Source organism: Stegostoma tigrinum, chromosome 12 (assembly GCF_030684315.1).
Source record: "Stegostoma tigrinum isolate sSteTig4 chromosome 12, sSteTig4.hap1, whole genome shotgun sequence".
NCBI lineage: Eukaryota > Metazoa > Chordata > Chondrichthyes > Orectolobiformes > Stegostomatidae > Stegostoma > Stegostoma tigrinum.
This window is the reverse complement of record NC_081365.1, coordinates 27675113-27695692: the sequence shown is the minus strand read 5'-3', so window position 1 is coordinate 27695692 and position 20580 is coordinate 27675113. Positions and strand designations below refer to the sequence as shown.

General features: G+C 38.5%; 1 protein-coding gene across 3 annotated transcripts in view; it reads left to right on the top strand.

Annotated features, from left to right (window-relative positions):
• Window positions 1-20580, top strand: part of sft2d2a (SFT2 domain containing 2a) — a 33419-nt gene that overhangs the window by 8955 nt on the left and 3884 nt on the right. For all 3 annotated transcript variants that reach the window (XM_059650219.1, XM_059650218.1, XM_059650221.1), the window contains 6 exons: window positions 5273-5359; window positions 10831-10916; window positions 12592-12673; window positions 18096-18131; window positions 18232-18290; window positions 19491-19520. In XM_059650219.1, the coding sequence (XP_059506202.1) occupies window positions 5273-5359; window positions 10831-10916; window positions 12592-12673; window positions 18096-18131; window positions 18232-18290; window positions 19491-19520 (380 nt within the window). The remainder of the gene's footprint in view (window positions 1-5272; window positions 5360-10830; window positions 10917-12591; window positions 12674-18095; window positions 18132-18231; window positions 18291-19490; window positions 19521-20580) is intronic.

Below are 20580 nucleotides of genomic sequence, written 5' to 3'. Positions count from 1 at the left end.
TGTACAGGTCTTGCTGCACATGAAGATGGACTTTTCAGTCTTTCACTGTCATTGATGAAATAGTTAAGATGGCTAGGACCAGCACACCACCCAGAGGTGCTAGCAGCAAGTTAGAGGAACTGAGATGATTGCATTCAGCAGCAAACATCAAACTTGCCTTTTTGCTAAGTTTCAACTGGCAGGGAGTTTTCTTTTTGATTCCTATTGATTTGATTTCAGTTTTGCTAGGCCTCCTTGAAGTGACTGTCATCTCACCTCTGAAGCTGATCTCTTTTGTCTAGTTTTGCAGAAGTCGTAATAAAGTCTGGAGCTGCATGTGCATGACTTGGAAGCCCAAACGGAGCATCAGTGAACAGGTCACTGCTGAATGTGCAACTTGACAGCACTCAGTGACCAGATGCAGTACTTCACTGATGGTTGAGTATGGCAATTGAGTTGGGAATCTCTTGCATTTTGCGAATAAGATATACATGGGAAATTTAGCACTTGTAGTCTAGATGTCAATGCTGTAGCAGTATTTGGTTAGATTTGCAGCTATTTCTAAAGTGCAAGAATTTAATGTGTTGCTAGAATGCTGTCAGGGTCCTTAGCCTTTGCAGTATCCAGTGCTTCAACTATTTCTTGGTATTTACGTAGATTGAATCAAAATTGGATAAAGGCTGACATCCGTGATGGTGGGAACCTTAGGATCCATCTACTTTGCAATTCTGGCTGAAGATGTTTGTCAGTTACTTAACTGTCCACCATCATTTAAGTTGCATGTGACAAGATAACAGGGCTTAGATTTGATTCATTGGTTGTAACATTACTTGGCTCTGTCAATTATGTGCTATTTATACTACATGACATGCAAGTAGCCTGTGCTGTTGCTTCACCAGGTTGACAACTTATTTTTAAGTACACCAGATATTCCTTCTGGTGTGTCATCTTGCACTCTTCATTGAACTGGTATGATCCTCCAACTTGTTGTTAATGTTAAGTTGGGTGATATGGCAGGCCATGACGTTCCAGATTGTAATTGGTTATGGTTCTGTTGCTACTGATGACCCACGGCATCTCATGGATGCAGAGGTTTGAGTTTCTACATCTGTTCCAACTCTTCCCTCTTTTATCACAGGGATAGTGCCAAACATCATGGAGCATTGTCAGTGTGAATGAGCCTTCGACTGAGTGTGATAGTAGCCAATGGAATACATTTGGAATGTTGTTCTTATTGGGGAATTTTGTAGAAGGGGGAACAGCGATACTTTAAGGTTTTATTGTAAGAAGTAAAAACTGTGGAGTGAGAGGTGGATAGGAGTCATTAAACTAATCCATCTCTAATTGCCCAGTGGGTGGTTAAGAGTCAATCACATTGTAGGCGTGGAATCACATGTAGGCCAGGCCAAGTAAAGATGGCAATTTCGTGAACCAGATAGCCATTGTTGATTTCCACAAAAACATAAAATTTACCATGAGGCCAGCTTTTTATTGAATTCAAATTTCAACACCTATCGTTGGACTTGAACCCATTGTAACTTAGTGGTATTATTGCTAGACTATTAATCGAGAAACTCAGCTGATGTTCCAAGTTTGAATCCCACCAAAAGGAATCAAGAAGAAAACTCTCTGCTAGTTGAAATCATACCTATCAAGAAGGAAAGTTGTGCATTGAATGTAACCTGTAGGTCTGGAAATAAAAATGGCTCATTTTCTTCCCTAAAGGCCATTAGTGACACAGATGGGTATTTTTTGAGAATGTGTGGTGGTTTCATTATCACCATTGATGAAACTAGCTTTTAATTCCAGATTTATCAATTGAATTCAAATTCCAACATATGTTTTGGTGGGTTTTGAACTGATGTCCCAAGTCAGTTAGTCTGGGCCTTTGGATTACTAACTTAGTGTTATTTCTGCTGTGCCACTCCCTACACACTTGAATGCATTTTGTATGAGGAAATTGTGGAAAACACGAGTGAAATCATGCAACTAAATATTACTGTGGAGCCTTAATTAACTGTTTCAGATGACAGCTATTTTTCAGAACTTTCAGTAGTTGAACATGTGGGTAAAGTCTCTGATACTCTGTGTGGGTTGATGGACTAAATGGAGTTTTCACCAAATTTTCTTGCCAAATAATGTGCAACGCAGCATCATAGTCCATTTAGGCAGCCTTTCTACTCAGTGAAAAGAGTAGAGCAAAACTAAGCCAGCAAAAATTAAGGGTTACAAGCCTGCAGGGATGATGTAAAATTTCAAATTGTTTTCATCCTGAAGAATTGATTTGGTTTTTGAATTTGAGACTGGAATGTTAGCTTATTTCAAATACATTTATATGTAGAATTTTTCAGTGCTAGCATATTAGGTAAGAATGTTTACACAAGGGTGTAGCTGTGTCAAAAGAAGAGGAATTAATGCTGATTTTTTTCAAGTAGTTTTTTACATCATTAGGGGATGGCTTATCAGTGATGTAGATTCTAAACTTCTGTGATAATTGATGTAACCGTTTGATGTTAGTGCTGTGGTGGGCAACAATGTATTCCAATGCTGTGCATTCTCATTGATTCAGTGAAATTAGTTCTCGTAAGAAAATTAGGAAGCAATGCCTATCAAAACATTGTTCCGGATGTTTGCTGAGCTTCTTGTCAAAAGCTGTATTCATCCAGACATGCAGCAATTGTTTCATCACTCTCTTGATTTTGTGCTTTGAAAGCCTTGTGGAGTCTGGAAGTCAGTTCCTCTCTGAAACAGTTAGTGAAATTATCAGTTGACGTGAATTTTGCTACATTCACCTTTTAAAGCAGAAGGTAATGTCAGTGACAGCAGAAAAACGAAACCTATTGCCGCATATTTTTCAAATTGCTAGCTATATCTTGTTAATCATTAACATTGAAAGGCCAAAGATCAGAAGGTAATGGCCTAAACAAAAGCCCAAATGGAATGCATGCCGGAACACTGGTGATAGCAGAGTCCCAGGAATACATTTCCTTAAAAGAAATGTTGAACATGAAAATAATGGGTAGAAGGATAGTAGGAACTGCAGAGGCTGGAGAATCTGAGATAACAAGGTGTAGAGCTGGATGAACATAGTCTTCCTCTGTTACATAGATGACTGTATCGGTGCAGCCTCATGCTTCCATGAGGAGCTCAAACAGTTCATCCACTTCACTAGCACCTTCCACCCCAACCTTAAGTTCACCTGGACCATCTCTGATACTTCTCTCTCCTTTCTGGATTTCTCTGGTTCTATCTCTGGCAACCACCTGGAAACTGATATCAATTTCAAGCCCACCAACACCCACAGCTACCTAGAATACACCTCCCATCCACCTTCCTGCAAAAATGCCATCTCCTAGTCCCATGCCACATCTGCTCCCAAGATGAGGTGTTCACTCCCAGACATCCCAGATGTCCTCATTTTTCAAGCACTGCAACTTGCCCCACCCCCCCTCAAAGTGGTAGAAAACACCCTCAATCGCATCTCCCGCATTTTCGCAACTCATCCCTCACACCCCTTCCCTGCAATAACAACCAAAACAGGATCCCCCTCATCCTCCTGTACCACCCCACCAACCACCAGATCCAACGCATCATCCTCCAGCACTTCTGCCATCTGCAATCTGACCCCACTACCTTTATCTGCTTTCTGAAGGGACCACACTCTCCATGACTCCCTCATCTGCTCCACACTCCCCACCAGCCCTACCACACCCAGTACTTTTGCCTGCAACCGCAGGAAATACTGCACCTCCCCCCTCCCCATCATCCCAGGCCCCAAGAAGATCTTCCATATCGAACAGATGTTTGCCTGCACATGTGGTATACTGTATCTCCTGTTCCAGATGTGAGCTCCTCTACATTGGGCAAACCAAGTGGAGGCCTGGGGACTACTTTGCAGAACACCTATGTTTGGTTTGCACTAAACAACTGCACCTCCCAGTCGTGAATCATTTCATTTCCCCCTCTACTCCTTAGATGACTTGTCCATCCTGAGCCTCCTGCAGTGCCACAATGATGCCACCCGAAGGTTGCAGGAACAACACCTCGTATTTTGCTTGGAACCCTGCAGCCCATTGGTATCAATGTGGAATTCACAAGCTTCAAAATCTCCCCTTCCTTGACAACATCCCAAAACCAGCCCAGCTCATCCCCACCTCCCTAACTTGTCCTTCATGCCACCTATCCACTCCTCCCACCCCCATTTCCTACCTACTAGCCTCATCCCGCCCCTCTGACTTTTCTGTTCTCCCTGGACTGACCAACTCCTCCCTGCCTCCCCACCTACACTCACCTTTACTGGCTCCATCCCCGCTCCTTTGACCTGTCTGTCTCCTCTCCACCTATCTTCTCCTTTATCCAGCTTCTATCTGCCTCCCCCCTCTCCCTATTTATTTCAGAATCCCCTTCCCCCCCCCCCCCCCCCCCCCAATTTCTGAAGAAAGGTCTAGACCCGAAATGTCAGCTTTCCTGCTCCTCTGATACTGCTTGGTCTGCTGTGTTCATCCAGCTTCACACCGTGTTATCATGGATAGAAGGATAATGTTTTACATAAACTAGAGTTCTTGGCTCATTCAGTCAGTGTTAATGCTTGCCATTAATGTGAGGTAATAGGCCAAATTCAATTTATTCATCCTATTCTCATATTTTAACTTTGCCTTTTCCTTCATCCACCTATGCAGTATCATTTTGAATACTAATATAGATTCTACCTCAACCAGTAACATTAGAAGAAAACCATTCTATAGTTGATTTGGATTTGCTTGGCTAGTTCAACAAATAGCACATTGACATGCTAAAGGCATGTGCCAGTGCTTTCAGACGAGGATCCATGACCACGACCTCACGACAACTATGGATGATCAACAAATGTCAGCTTCGTCTGTGAAGTTCAAATCTGAAGCACATTCTCCTTTCAAAAATATTCAGTCACACTGAAGGGGGATATTAACAACTTTTAACAAGTCATCAGATTAAAGCAATTGTGTTAGATGCATGAGGAAGCCAGTTTCCCTCCAAGTCAAGTATCACCCTGATTGGGGAGCTAATCGCTGTTCTTTCACTGTCCATGGTTTCAAAATTCTGGAAAAGTGTTTCTAACAGCACTATAACGTGTGCCAACCCCCATAGACTGTAGCTTCAAAAACTTCACTTATCCTTGTTGTACTTGTTACAATGTAACTTTCTTCTTGACTAGAATTTGTATACAGTAGGTAGATGACAGATATCCATGAAAACTAGAAATTGTAAAGTTTTCCTTACTAAGCTTTCAAAATCTCTGCTTTTCTCCATGCAGGTAATTGAGCGAACCTCCTTAGGATGGGGAACCAGAGTGAAAGGCTTTCTTGCCTGCTTTGTAGCAGGAATTATATGCTCTATATTGGTAAGTTCATTTGAAATATTGTGTACTTTGGAAAAAGTAAATGAAAAGCCACCATATTGTTTCACTAAATCCTCATGTCCCTGAAGTAATGTTAGTCATGCTAGAAGTCACTCCATTTTATACTGTCAGAAGTTGTTTTTAATTTCAGTTTTGGACATTCAGTACAGAAACTATCATTGCAGTGAACAGGGACAAATCCAAGATGCTTTATGTTCTTCATGAGTGCAGATGTGTGAATGAGAATGAGTATGGGGGAATAGTAGTGCACTAAAGCTGTCACAGTCTTAACTATGATCTCATTTGAGTACCTTGGACCTTATTAATGACATACCAGCCTGCTTGAAGTTTACCCAAATTGACATAAGGGCAAGCTTGACGAATACCTCCATTCATTATGGATTGGGGTCCCACACATCAAAGCAAAAGACAAGATGGAGTATTTGCAACCACCTTCCCTCAGAAAGCCAAGGTCAGCTTTTCGTTCTCTTCGCAGACAGATCACATCACAGGTACAAGTCTACCACTCGTTCTATTCACTCAACACAATATCAAGCAATGGTTGAAGGCACTGCTTTATGCACTGGACATTGACAAATAATGGAGAGGGTCATTTACAATGCTATCAAGTGTTACTCAATAATAAGCTTCTCACTGATTCTCAGTTTGGGTTATGCCAGGGTAACTCACCTCTTCGTGGATAAGGTGGAGGATAACTCTCTACTAGGAACCAGCTACTTCACCGTTGACCTTCCCTCAATCATAAGCTCAGAATTGAGGATGTTCATCAATGATTGCACAATGTTCAGCACCATTCATGACTCGTTAGATACTGAAACAGACTCTGTTCGTGTACAGTATGATCTGGACAACATTTCGACCTGGGCTGAGAAGTGACAAATAACATTCTAGCCATATAAGTGCCGGGCAATGACTTTCTCAATTAGAGAGAATTTAACTATCGTCTCTTGACATACAATGGTACTACCGTTACTTAGTAGCATCACAATGCTTCGGCTTACCATTAATTTGAAGCTGACCTGAAACAGCCATGTTGTGGTTACAGGACCAGGTCAAAAGCTAGGAATTCTGTAGTGGCTAACTCATCTCCTGACTCTCAAAAGCCTGTCCAGCATCCACAAAGTATAAGACTGTGAGATGAAATACATGCCCAGATTAATATAGCCCCAAAAACACCAACAAACTTGACATCATCCAGGACCAATCATGCCTGTTTGATTGGCACCCTATCCATCATTTTACCATTTACTCCCTCCATCACTGATGCATGATGGTAGTGCATGTCATCTAGAAGATGCCAGTGAGCAACCACCAGGGTTCCTTCTACAGCATCTTTCAAATCCAAGACTTTCTGATCTAGAAAGAGCAGAGCGGTAGTCAAAGGAAGCCAATTTCTCTCCAAGTCAAACATCATCCTGATTTAGGGAACTAATCGCCGTTCTTTCACTGTCTGTGGATTCAAAATTCTGGCAGAGTGTTTCCAAAATCACTATAAGGTGTGCCAACCTTCGTGGACTGTAGTTTCAAAAATATACCACTGTCTTTTCAAGGGCAGTTGTTGATAAATCCTTGCCTATAAAAAATCTCCCACATCGCGTGAATGAATAAATTTAATTCAGAATTCTACGTGCTGCTTGAATGTATAATTCTAAACTTGCTAGATGGTTTGCAAATGTCTTTTTCCTCTGTACATTTTCCTCTGATTTCTGGCCCATTTTCAGCCATTGCCTCTGAACAGGTTGTCTCCATGCTGAAAATTGTATGTGGAAAAACTCAATGCTCATAAAAAGTAATAAACAGGGACTTTTAAAAATTACTTTAGAATTGGTTACATGATTAAGTTAACAGAAAACCTGTACTTAGCACTAGGCTGTTGAAGGTATGTTATTACTCAGTTAAATTGTGCAGTAAAATTTATAGGATATCAAAACTCCGTCAAAAATGAGAGTACAGGCAGATGTCATGTGAAGTGTAATGATATATCCACAACATAACTTCATCTTTTTGGAGAATGTGTTGCGTTGAGCTCTGGAGGAGGAATGACTGAATGGAGGTGAGGAAGAGAGAGATTTAAGAAAGGAATACATGAATTTAGTTGAATAACAGGTGAAGACCAGGAGGGGACCAAATATGGGCAATGACAGTGGAAAAAGTTAAAACCAGAACTTGGAGCCATTTTGATGCGGCAGCGGGAGCATTGATGCTTGCATGCATATTAAATAGTAGCGAAAACTCCTTTGGAAAACTAATTCAGAAAACTGAGGAGTCAGAAGCTAATAATCATTACTTAAGGTTAAGGATGGTCCCTGTTCTGTCCAGGATATGATAATGTAATTTAAAGAAGGTTGCAAAGATTTGGAAGTCTGATAAAATAATCATTATTAATTAGTCATGTATTTTTATCAAATTTACAGTGTCTGCAGCTCACTTATTGCCCAATTCTCTTGATTTTACCTCTGCTCACGAATGGTTTTGAAAATAACAGAGCTTTGCATGGTTGAAGTCAGAGAAATGTGTCGGTATGATCATTTCAAACCAGAAACTCTTGATGATTGGTGGGCTTTGAAAAACTCCTAGAACTGAGATTTCAGAGGATACTACTAAACGAGGAGGCAATGGTCTAGTGATAGTATCACTGAACTGTTAACCCAGGACCCGCGTTTGAATTCCACCAGAGCTGATGGTGGAATTTGAATTCAGTAAAAAAAATCTGGGATTAAGAATCTAATGGTGATCATGAATACGTTGTCGATTGTTGGGAAAACCCACCTGGTTCATTAATGTCCTTCAGGGAGGGAAACTGCCGTTCTTACCTGGTCTGGCCAACATGTGACTCCAGACCCACAGCAATGTGGTTGATGCTGAACTGCCCTCTGGGCAATTAGGGATGGGTAATAAATGCTGCCTGGTCAGTGACATCCTCATCTTATTAATAAGCTTTAAAAAAAAATAAACCAGATAAGCACTGTCACCGTATGAAACTCACTATTAAAAACTTGACCTTGATTAAAGGCATCTCCCATAAAGCTTCCTATTTGTCTTCTGTCCTGCCATTGGTAGTCGATGTTCAATAATTTTCTGATGGCTCTTTCTCTGTGACATTATGTATTTGTTTCTGTTTGTCGCAATTTAACCAGGAAGAATGTACTGCTAATTGAGTTTCACTGTTCCACATACCATCACAAAATTGAAAAATTCAAGTAAGCCGTCTGGGTGATCGATTTCAAACTGAAATTGCTGGAAAAGCTCAGCAGGTCTGGCAGCATCAGTGGAGAGGAATCAAAGTTAATGTGTCTGGTCTGATGACCCTTCCTCAGAAATGATGGGGTGATCAATTTGTCTGTCTGACTGCTATTCATAACAAAAACAATTTACATCAGTTGGTCATTAATGGAAAAAACTCAATTTATTATAAATGCATCTGTAACAAATGGCAGAGAAAAGAAAAGATTAATAATCAACTGCTATGCAATTTAACCTATATTCCTTTAAAACCTGAATGCGTAAACATTCACAAATAAAACAAAAGACAGGTTAAGGGTGGAAACTCAGAGTTTGGGAAACAAAATTTGAAGTCAAAATTAGAGATCCCACGGGTGTGTTAAATTTCCTTCTCAATTTTTGATTTTTAGCAGTGTTGACACTTACTTGTAAAGTGATAGTGGTTTTTCATATCAGTACTTGATCTGCCGGGCATGAGACTTCTATTAGAATATTTTGTTTTAAATTCCTTCGTTTTTCCGATTTTTCACCTGCACAAAGAGAAGGGGGGGCATTTTCTGTTTGTCGTATTTGGCAGTCTTTAGAACAAACTGCAGCTCAACCCATCAGAGGGCTGTTGTCAGATAGGCTTCCCTAAACTCAGACTTCTGGAGCCACACTGTTTCAAAGTAACAGTCACACTGCTTTGAAAAGCAATATTTCCTTGCTCAGCTAAAAATGAACACTATTTTATCTTTCAAAGTCACAAAATTCTTCTAGAATTTCAGCTTTATAATAGTTTCCAACTTCCATTCCAGCTTGTAGCCCAGAAAGGAACAGTATTTGGTCTCTTAATCCTTCCTGTCACAGTACATAGGGGACATCCCCAGTGGTTTCTGCTCCAGTTAAATATGGTGGCTTCGAAGATTTCAGATTTGATGTAATTATATTCATGCTTTCCTTCTGCTTTCAATGTAAGCCAACAACACTCGACTCTCTCTCCAAATAAACACTCACTGGAGCATGTCTTTTCTACCTGAAAAATAAAATGTGGTTTAACATCTATAGTAGTCAATTCATATTTCTGAAGGGTTGACTAGAAATAGTCTTCAGATTAATAATGTTTTGAGTTCTGTAGTGGGAAGAAAAACCACTACCAGACTAGAAACAGCATGCCATTGTCAGAACTATAGACTAGGCTAGAACCTGCTCTTGGGTTTATTCCAATTCATTGGAGATGAGTGTAGCTGGAAAAGGTGACATTTATTGCACAACTAAATGCAAAATACTACAGATGCTGAATTTCTGATTATTAAAAAAACAAGTTTGAAAAAATGCAGCATACCTCGCAGTGTCTATGAATAGAGGAAGAGTTAACATTTTGAGTCAAATGTAATTTTTTGTCATTCGCTCGTATTGAATTAGAAGCATTAACTTGCGGTTGGTTGGCTCGCTGAGCTGGTTCATTGTTGTTCTGCAGACGTTTCAGTACCTGGCTGGGTAACATCATCAGCACAACCCCCAATGAAGGCTTCGCTGGGGGCTGCACTGATGATGTTACCCAGCTGGGTAATGAAACATCTCTGGAACAATAACGAACCAGCTCGGCGAGCCGACGAACTGCAACATCTGCAACCCGAGCTACAAATCTACTCCAAAACTTTAGAGAAGCATTAACTGTGTTTCTGTCTTAAATGCTGCCAGATTTGTTGCATTTCTCTAAAATGCTGGTTTTATTAATTTACTTGTCCCTGTAATACAACAGCAAAGGTACACCAGGATGTCATTTTGGAGTATTGCAACTCATACAGTGAAGGTGCTCTTGCTGAAAATAAGGGTTTTTTGCATCAGTAAAATAATACAATTATTTAAATTCTTAGCTCTGTTGTGAAAACTAATTGAAACTTACTCTTCACTTCTCCACCGATACTAATCCATCTTCTGTTTAGGAAGAAAAGCACAAATACTAACTTTGTGATCAGAGATAATGGGAACTGCAGATGCAGGAGAATCCACGATAACAAAGTGTGGGGCTGGATGAATACAGCAGGCCAATCTTTTCTGATGAAGGGTCTAGGCCCGAAACGTCAGCTTTTGTGCTCCTAAGGTTCTGCTTGGCCTGCTTTGTTCATTCAGCCCCACACTTTGTTATCACAAATATTAAATTGTCATTATTTTCTGAGGTTTTACACAAAATTCTGTTGAGTTTGTGACAGCTCATGAATGTTTTGTTTGCTACAATTCTTTCTCAGGGTGTCTGTTTTCTCTGGATTCCAAGACGTGGCTTAATACTTTTCGCTGTCTTTTATAGCATTGGAAACATAGCATCCATTGGTAGGTAAGTAACTATTAAATTGTAAATAACAAGACTGTATTCAACTGGAATAGAATCAGAGAAACGACTGCTTTTTAATCATTTGTCAGATTTGTTGAAGAGCTATTTGAGGCGTGTGGTTCCAAACTTCTCCTGTAGAAATCCATGTTTACTTTGAGCTTGAATCTTTGAAATTAACGCATTTAAAATAAGCAACCTTTAAACATAATAAATTAAATCCATCCTCAACGTTCTGATATTTTACATTGAGCAGGTTTCAATATTGTGTATATATATCAGAGTATTGGGGAGAAGTCTTTTTTGTCTTTACGTTTGATTACATTTATTTGCTGTACATTGGGCACTTAATAAGATGTCAGTGCTTTTATTTTCCTCAATGTACAGTGGAGTTTTACAAGCTCCTTTCTACAGTGTCCCAGTTTTGTTCTTTTAACTGTAGCTACTTGGAACTATTCTGCTCCTCATTAACTCAGTCCCTAATCTAGTTATGCTGTTACACCGCTGAGGGAAGCATTTGAAATTGAGGTGTAACAATTTGAATTCACTTGATTTGCGTTTGTGCAGACTGGTTTCTATGTCCTCTTGCTTTGGGCTACGTTAAAGATGGCTCAGTTACAACAGGTTCTACCAAGAAATTCATGGTCCTGATATTTGAACTGGATTGTATTGTTCCATGAGCAACGTAGAGGACCGACAGGAATTTCAAAACTTGCAACTTGAAGTGTTGATCCATAAAATAGATAAAGATTTTTAGAAAGATGTCTCTTGACTGCCAGACTTCTTCAGGCTTCCTACTATTTACGAAATTTCAGTGGTAAGTCATCTAGGTTTCCTTAGTTAATAAAAATTTGCATTGGCAAGCCCTTGATTGTAAAGAGCATCGTAGCTGAACTTGATGGTGACCTCTTCCATTTTGCATGCACCTCTTGTATGATAGGGTTGCTTAGGTGTTACGAGCAGGAACTCCAGCTGGTTAGCAACTGGCGACTTCATTGTATTGAATTAATTGTATTACTAATTCAGGAGTTTTGACATGTAGTACATTGCTGCTCAGAGATCAGCAAACTAAGCAAAAAGGGTTAAACTTGGAACCTTCTTAAGTTGGCTGACTCAAACTTGTTCCCTTACTAACTTGATCCAGGGGATCGTTCTTAACATATGAAAAGTTATTAATAAACTTGGCATCACGATGGTTTGTATTCACCAAATGTATGAATAGTTTCTTGCAGAAAGTAGATCTGCCTTGACGTTTGTACGTATTTTCTGTATTGTGATACTGATTTAAAATGTTAGAATGTTAATTTCTCAAAAACAAGCGTTGGCAATATCTAGAAACTAATGATTTTATCAGACTGCAGTTTGAATATATTGTGTTAAGTTTCAAGTGTCGGATTTACAAAATGTTTTGTAAAACAAATTAGCATGTTAAAATTGAAAATATTTGAACTGATCTTTGAAATTTCTGATGGGTAACATGGCAGGTTTTCAAAAGATAAATCTCTACTGTTTTGTTGGGATTTATTCCAAATTCAATTACTGCAGAAGGAAAGAACAAGCTATCACCTGTGTATGAACCTGCTCTGCAGAGCTTTGTCCCACACCAATTATCACGTTTCTATCAGGAATAATGTAACTTGCAATTTTGTGACATATGGTACTGTTTTGTTTTTCACCATAGTACATTGTTTCTAATGGGACCTGTGAAACAAATTAAAAAAATGTTCGAGCCTACTCGACTGGTTGCTACCATTGTGATGCTTGTAAGTTTTAAAATACTATTTTCATTATCTCTGTGCTAGAGCTATTTTAATTCTGTTCTGTACTCAAAAGCAGAATGTCCTTTTATGGGTAATTATCTAGTACAAAATTTAGTTTTGATTTACTCCAAACATGACTTCTCATTTGTAATCTTATTTGTCTTGGCTAAAAAGGGATCTAGAAATAGAAAATTGAACAAGACTCATAATTAGACATGAATTTTAATAATTAGGCACTAAGTGGAGTGACAAATGAATTTCCATGTATATGCAGACAGCATCCTCCTTTTGGCTGTGGCTTTACTCTGCTATTTACAACCTTGCTGCTGTATTTCACTGAGAAATTAGATTTAAGTTGCATATCCTCACCACCACTGAAACCATTCTCTTTTCCACCTCCTTAACATCGTCCATCTGTACTTATGTTCCAATCATTTTTACCTCTTTGTGGAATATTCTTGCAGTCGGCCTCCCATTTTCAATCCAGCATAAATTTTAAATTGATTAATACATTCATGCCCTTGTCCTAATTTGCATGTGTTATTCACTAATTGCCCCTGTGCTTGCTGCCTTAACACTGGATCTCAGTTAATCAGTGACGATTTCAAAATTCTCATGCTTGATTTTAAATTTCTGCATACATTAACTCACTTCTGTCAACCCACTCTGTAATCTGTTCGAACTCAACAAACCACCTTGATATCTGTGCTTCTCTAATTCTATCTTTTAATTTCTCCATTGCTGTCTTCAACTGCTTGGGCTCCAAGCTCTTTTAATTTCCTTCTCAAAACTTCTTACTCTCTTGGCAACTCATTTCCACTTTTAAGACACTTATTCTAAAAGCCTACTTCTTTACCCAAGCATCTGATTGCCTCATCTGTTATCTCTTTTACGTGGCCTGATATATTTTATATCTTCCTATTTATGTATTTCATACTTTAGAATACTTCTGTGAAGTGTCTTGGGAAATTTTATTATGTTGTAAGATGCTGTGCAAGTACAAATTTCTTATGAAGAAGTATAGTGGGCAGAGTTTATTTCTACCGAAACCCCTAAACAGCTTGAGCTTGTATCAGAGATAATGGGAACTCTGATGAAGGGTCTAGGCCCAGAACGTCAGCTTTTGTGCTCCTGAGATGCTGCTTGGCCTGCTGTGTTCATCCAGCTCCACACTTTATTAGCTTGAGCTTGTACATTTTTTTTGTTTACAAAAGCCAAATACAACAGATGCTGGAAATTTCAAATAAAGGCAAAACTGCTTAAAATACTCAGCAGGTCATACAACATCTGCGGAAAGAAACACAATTCATCTTTCAGGGCAGATGATCGTTCAATTGTTCGGAAGAGACGTCAGTTTGACCTGAAATAAAATGATACCGATCAAGAGGTCCTCATTTACATGCATCAAGCTCGGGGTTGCACATAATACAGCATTGTCTAATTCATAATGTGTTATGGAGTTGTTATTCCACAAAATGATTCAATTTTTGACAATAGCAATTATACCAACATATTCCAATTCTACATCTGACCTGATCATGGCCTATCCTTTATCATCTGGGTATTCATTTTCATGATTTTGTTTTCTTTTACAGCACTACATTATTAATAATTGATCTAGAACTCCAGAAACTGCTTTAAAAATATCTATTACAGTTTGCTTTATCACTTTAAAGCATACAAAGATTCATTACCAGTGCAATCCACGATCACCAAATGACTTCTAAAAACTGTGCTCACACTTTAATTGGATTGTGCAACTTTATTTTCTGTGATAATTTGCTAGGAAATGGTATGGAGAATATTTGAAAAGTAGCTATTTTGTAATTAGCTATTTCAGAAGGTAAAGAGGATGTATTACGCTTGTGTAATCTACCACACTTCAATCTAAATGTTTTTTAAATTAATACTCAATAGCTGAATTGAAGCTGAAATGATTTTTAAAATTTACATACTATTCATTTGTTTACTAATACATAGCATGCAAAGGAATTGAAACTAAAGTCACTTTATTCAATTAATTCAATAAAGATCAAACTATTTTGGTCAAATAGAGCTAGTTATCTTCAAGACCACTTCATTTTCAGAGGTGTAGAGAATGATTGTTCCATGACATTATAGACTACATTGCAGTTGTATTCCAATACTGATTAATGATGAACCATTTTACAGTTATGAACATGGGAACAGGGATAGACTATTCGATAAGATCATGGCTGATCTGTGGCCTAACTCAATTTGCCTGCTTGAGCCCATATCCCATGTAATAAAATTGCTTAATTCAGACTTACATTTAACAACTGAATTGGTATCAACTTCAGTTTGAGGAATGTTCCAAACCCTCCCCTATTCTTTTGCCTGTGGAAGTGCTTTCTAAGTTCTGAATGGTCTGGTCATAATTCTTAGACCGTGGCTACAGTTCTAGAATCTTCAACCATGAAAATAGTCTGTAGAAGCATGGAGACAGGCTTTTTGGCCCGAACTGTTCTGTGCTGACCAAAATGTTCATCCACGCTAAACCCTGTTTCCCTGCCTCCCTAACCTGTTCTTCCTCTCACCAATCCCTTCCTCCCACCCCAGGCTGCACCTCCATTTCCTACCTACTAACCTCATCCCACCTCCTGGACCTGTCTGTCTTCCCTGGACTGACCTATTCCCTTCCTACTTCCCCACCTATACTCTACTCTCCACCTATCATTTTTTCTCCATCTTTGGTCCGCCTCCCCTCCCCTCCCTATTTATTCTAGAACCCTCACCCCATCCCCCTCTCTGATGAAGGGTCTAGGCCTGAAACGTCAGCTTTTGTGCTCCTGAGATGCTGCTTGGCCTGCTGTGTTCATCCAGCTTCACACTTTACTATCTATCATCCTTGTAAGATTGTGTTGAACTCCCTCCGGCCTCAAAACATTTTTCCTAAGGTGTGGTATCTGATCTGCTCTCATACCCTAAACAAGATCTAACAATGATTTTGTCTAACTGCAAAATAATATCTGCGTCCTAAACTCCAACCCTTTAGTTATAAAGGCCAGCATTTCCTTAGCCGCCTTGACTATTTTGTGCACCTGTTCATGGCATTTTAAAGGGCTTTGTGCCTGAACCTCCAAATCTTGAGGGACATCCACTGAATTTAACCTTGTGCCTTCTTTTTAAACAAAAAAAAGCCCTGATCTATCCTTTTTGAATCTTAAATGAATAATCTCACTTGCATGTATTAAAATCCATCCGCCACAAGTTGTGCTCATTCACCTTATTTATCAAAAATCTGTTGTAATATTGTTGTCATCAACACTGCCTACGATTCTGTTAATTTGGTGTTGACAGCAAATTTGGACTTTTGACTTTTTATGTCATTATCCAAGCCATTCATTCATAACGTGAATAATTGATGCTGCAACATTGATCTTTGTGTGACACTATTAGCCATATCATGCCAATTTGAGTACTTACCCATTATTCCAACTCTCCATTTCCTGCCACTCAAACAATTACCTATTCATGTCAATAACTTGCCTTCAATTCCATGGATTTCCACCTTAGCTAGCAATCTCGTGTGTCACACTTTATTAAAAGCCTGCTGGAAGCCCATACAGACAACATCCATCAACTTACTTCTGCCTATCACCATTCCGACCTCTTTCTAAAAAAAAAAATTGAGGTTTTGTTGGGCATGATCTAACTTTCATGAATCCGTGCTAACTCTCCATGATTAACTGAAATTTTTCAAGATGATCCTGTTTGTGGTCTCTGACAGTTTCTCAATCACAGACATTAGGCAAACTTCTGAAATTCCCTGGTTTCCATCTGTTACCCTCCTTAAAGGGCAGAGTGACGTGAACAAATTTTCAATCCAGAGGTACAACTCCAGGATCCTGGGGACTGTGAATGATTTGAGTAGGCCATCAGCAGTGTGATCTCCTAACTCCTTTAGCAACTGTACATGGAAACCACCAGGTCCTTTTGTCACTCTTCAGTTTCTTTAATTCCCCCATTACTGATTTACTTAAGCTAATTTTATTTTGATGCTGTCCCTGATCCCCTGTTAACTTTTATTGGGACTTCCAGAAAGCTATCCTCCTTTTCTGCTGTGATCTGGTCTATGGGTAGAACTTGCTAGATTATTGTGGACAGTCTCTGCCTCATCCCATAAATGTCTTAAATCCAAAATTCTAGTATCCAGTCTTTGCTTAATTCTTACAACTGCAGCATAGAACCCAATCACGTTGTGATCACTATTTGACAAATGCTCACAAACAGTTTGGTCACTAATTAAACCAGGCTGATTGCTCATCACTAGATCCAGGATTGCTTGTTTCTTTGTCAAATCCAAGACGCATCGTCATAGGAAACTATCCTAGGCACACTCTAGAAATTCGCAATCTTTCTGGCAGGTGCTTGTCTATCTCACCCAGTGTATGTTAAGATTAAAATTCCTCCATTAACACTACTCTGCTTTTGCTACATTGTTGTCTAAGTTCAGCTTTTATATAATGTAGTACTTCTGAGTGGTTATCAGGCTGTCTATAAATGATAGCTATTGCAGTTTTAATTCCTCTGTGGTTCCTCATTTCCACCCATAAGGTCTCCAATAGGGTCTTTCATCTGATTACATCACTCCTCACCATATGTACTTGTTAAATTTCAATGAATTGTAACCTGAACTACATTTAACTAATAAAAGTGCAAACTTGTAAATAAGTATTTCTCTGAGCTTGAGACAAGCACTGTTCAAGTACAGTTAATAGGAAAATCTAGGCTGATCCAGTCTGCACTTGTATGGTCTCTTTGTAGCAATGCATTTTTGGAGATGTAAGATAATGCATTGCGTAGCTCTGTACTATGTAAGTCTGGGTATTTCCATGTAGAACTGTGTTGAGTACTAATAGCATTACAAAATGGTGCTGTTTCAGTAAGATTTCCATTGATCTTTTCCTACGGCACTTTCCCTCATGAATCTGATTGAAAATTGTCTTCAAGCTGGTAAAATTTATCTTGTGTACTACCTCCAGAAGAGCACTGCTGGAAATTGTGCAGTATTTTTGCTCTGTTCTCAAATTTCTATCTATTCCAGGATTAGTTTATGGCTCAAAAAATAACAGACTATCACCTTGCAACTAAATTTCCTGTCGTTTGTATTTTCATAACCTCTTCTGAATGAGTTCTAAGAGACCCAGAATGAAGGTGCAATAAGTGTGGTTCTGAATATGAAGCTTGGGAAGTTGCCAAGGTTCTGAAAAGATTATTATTGGGAGAAAATATTATTCAACCTGCCTTTTATTCTATAAACCACAAACATAGATTTGAAAAGTGATTATTAATGAATTTGTCAATAGAGTAGTTTTACGTTGACGCAATCAGCAGATACATGTAGGAATGCTGAAGGTGTGGCCATATTGAGTGACATTGAGTGTGACATCTTTTCTTGCAGGTTTGCCTGGTGTGTACATTATGTTCTGCCTTTTGGGTATGTTTTCTTTATCATAAACGCATAGTATAAAAAGATTTTTTTGTAAATTAGGTTCATTTTATGAAATTGTCTAATCTATCTTCACTTTCAATCACAGTGGAAGAAAGCAGCTCTTGCTTTAATATTTTGCATCTTGCAGTTCTTTGCTATGGCCTGGTAAGTAAACACATATACGCTCAATTTAAAACAAGGTGAGCCTTTTTTGTCCATTTACATGCATGGCATAATTAATATACTTATTTGATGCCTTACATGTTTATTGACTAAATGAAATGGCTGCATTTTTTTTTCCCCCTCATTGCAAAATGTGAAGAAAAGAGTCAAAATGACATGCATTACATTAACCAAGAAAAAAAATCTAACAGCAGCAGTGTAGATGATGGATACTTCAGTGCTTTACCCTTTCATTCTCTAAAAACATGTTCCCTAAAAGAGCCTTATCACCAGCAAAGGGCTGGGTTCAAAATCAGTTTAAGTGAGAAATTAGTTAAGGTGACATTTTCTCCTGGTTTCATTACTTTCTCCCTAGTTTTGGCAAGTATATTAAGTATGTTAAATTTGTAAATTTCAAAAGTCATCTCAAACCTGCTGGGAGAGCCGATGTAAAAATTGAAACCTTTCAAAAGGCGCATTGTGAGTAAACCAGCTCAACAACCTCTTGGGCAAACCTCAGGTGACCTGATTTTCCTGTTTGAGTGAAAGCAACAGCTTTGAGCTTCCAGGATTCTGTCAGAAGATTAATTTTTAACAAAGCATTGAATTGTAGACTGACAATAAGCATCGACTGTTCGCAAGTTTAAAATTGCAAGCATTTTTAATAATAAACTTACAACCGTGTAGGCAGTGGTAATGGATACCTCAGTGCTCTGTGCCTTTATCCACTGAAAAAAGGTTCCTGATAATAGCCTTAGAACCAGCAAAAGGCCCGATTCAAACTTAGTCTAAATGAAAAGTTTGTTTTTATTATTGGTTTCATTATATTCTATTAAATAGATTCTTCTAAAAAAGCAATGAGAATTTTTTTCTCGCTCTTTGTTATTTTCTGTACAAATAATTTCATGTAACCTCAAAGAATTACACAATATTTGCTTTTGCATTAGCTCATAACCTTAAAAAAAGGTCTTCTATTTCTTTATTGTAGACGAAAGCTTGTACAGTGAGTCAACTCAGCCTGTTTATTAACTTGCATTCTTACGTTAAATTGCTTGTTACATTTGTTAGTTTTTCTACAGAAGCTTGTGGCTGGACTTGTCCTTTTGATAAAGTAGAATTGTTTCAATGAAGTTACCATGAATAAATGGTTCAGTGTAGTATCAGTACAGTAACTCGTGATTTTTGTCTTCCTTTTTATTACAGGTATAGTATTTCATACATTCCATTTGCAAGGTGAGTTGTACAATATAGATTAACTATAATTATTTTGTTTCTGGAAAAGAAACAAAATTCAAGAAGGACACAAATACAAAAAACAGTTTTAAATAAGACATAGTCATGTTTAAATGCATTCTTCAACAGAGCTGAAAGATCGTAAATTCCTTAGGATTTGAATTTTTGAAGATGTCATAGCCTGTTTCCTTTCCAGTTCTGACCTTGGAGCTGTTTTATTTCCATGTCACAAAAACATCTGTTATCAATCTGACTTAATGATTCTGGTGGTGACTTTTCACTGGAGTCAGGTCTGAAAATTCATACTTTGATTGCTGTATGGCTATTGAGGTCTGTTGGGTAACTCTAAATTAAAGTGTACACTTATTTAATTGGTATGAATTGTAAGTCGTTCAGAATTGCTTCTGATGTAAGGTCTCTGAACTAACACGTTAACTCTATCCGTGTGGATGCTTCTCATCTGTCTGCTTCCAGTTATTATTTTAGATTTTCAACATCTATTTTGCTCTGTCATTAGTTTAACATTGTTTGAAAATATGATGAAAAGCTTCATCCTGCTAAGTTGCAATAAAAAATACTAATTCCTGACTGTGTACACCATTTCATTTGAGAAAATACACTAGAACTTTGAATAAGTAATCTAAACTCCCCTTAATTCAGGGTATAGCACTTACAATCCTATGCGAATGCAAAAGAATATAAGAATAATGTAGCAACCTGTGTCATTAATTTTGCACATAAAATAGTCTTTCTCATCTTATCTGTGTTAGTATAGTTATTGTTTCTCTGAATCAGAAGGCTGTAAGTTCTAAATTCTAAATTGGAATTTCAGTGAAGTATTGAAAGAGAAAACAAGGTGTAGAGCTGGATGAACATAGCAGGCCAGGCAGCATCAGGGGAGCAGGAAAGATGATGTTTTGGGCCTAGACCCCCTCCTGTTCCATACCTGTGGTATCTTCAGTTGCCGTTGCCTTCTGGTCATATTCTTTCTCGTTAGCAGTGGGCTCACCGTCATAACACCTGCTGTGAACACTAGGCCCGAAACGTCAGCTTTCCTGCT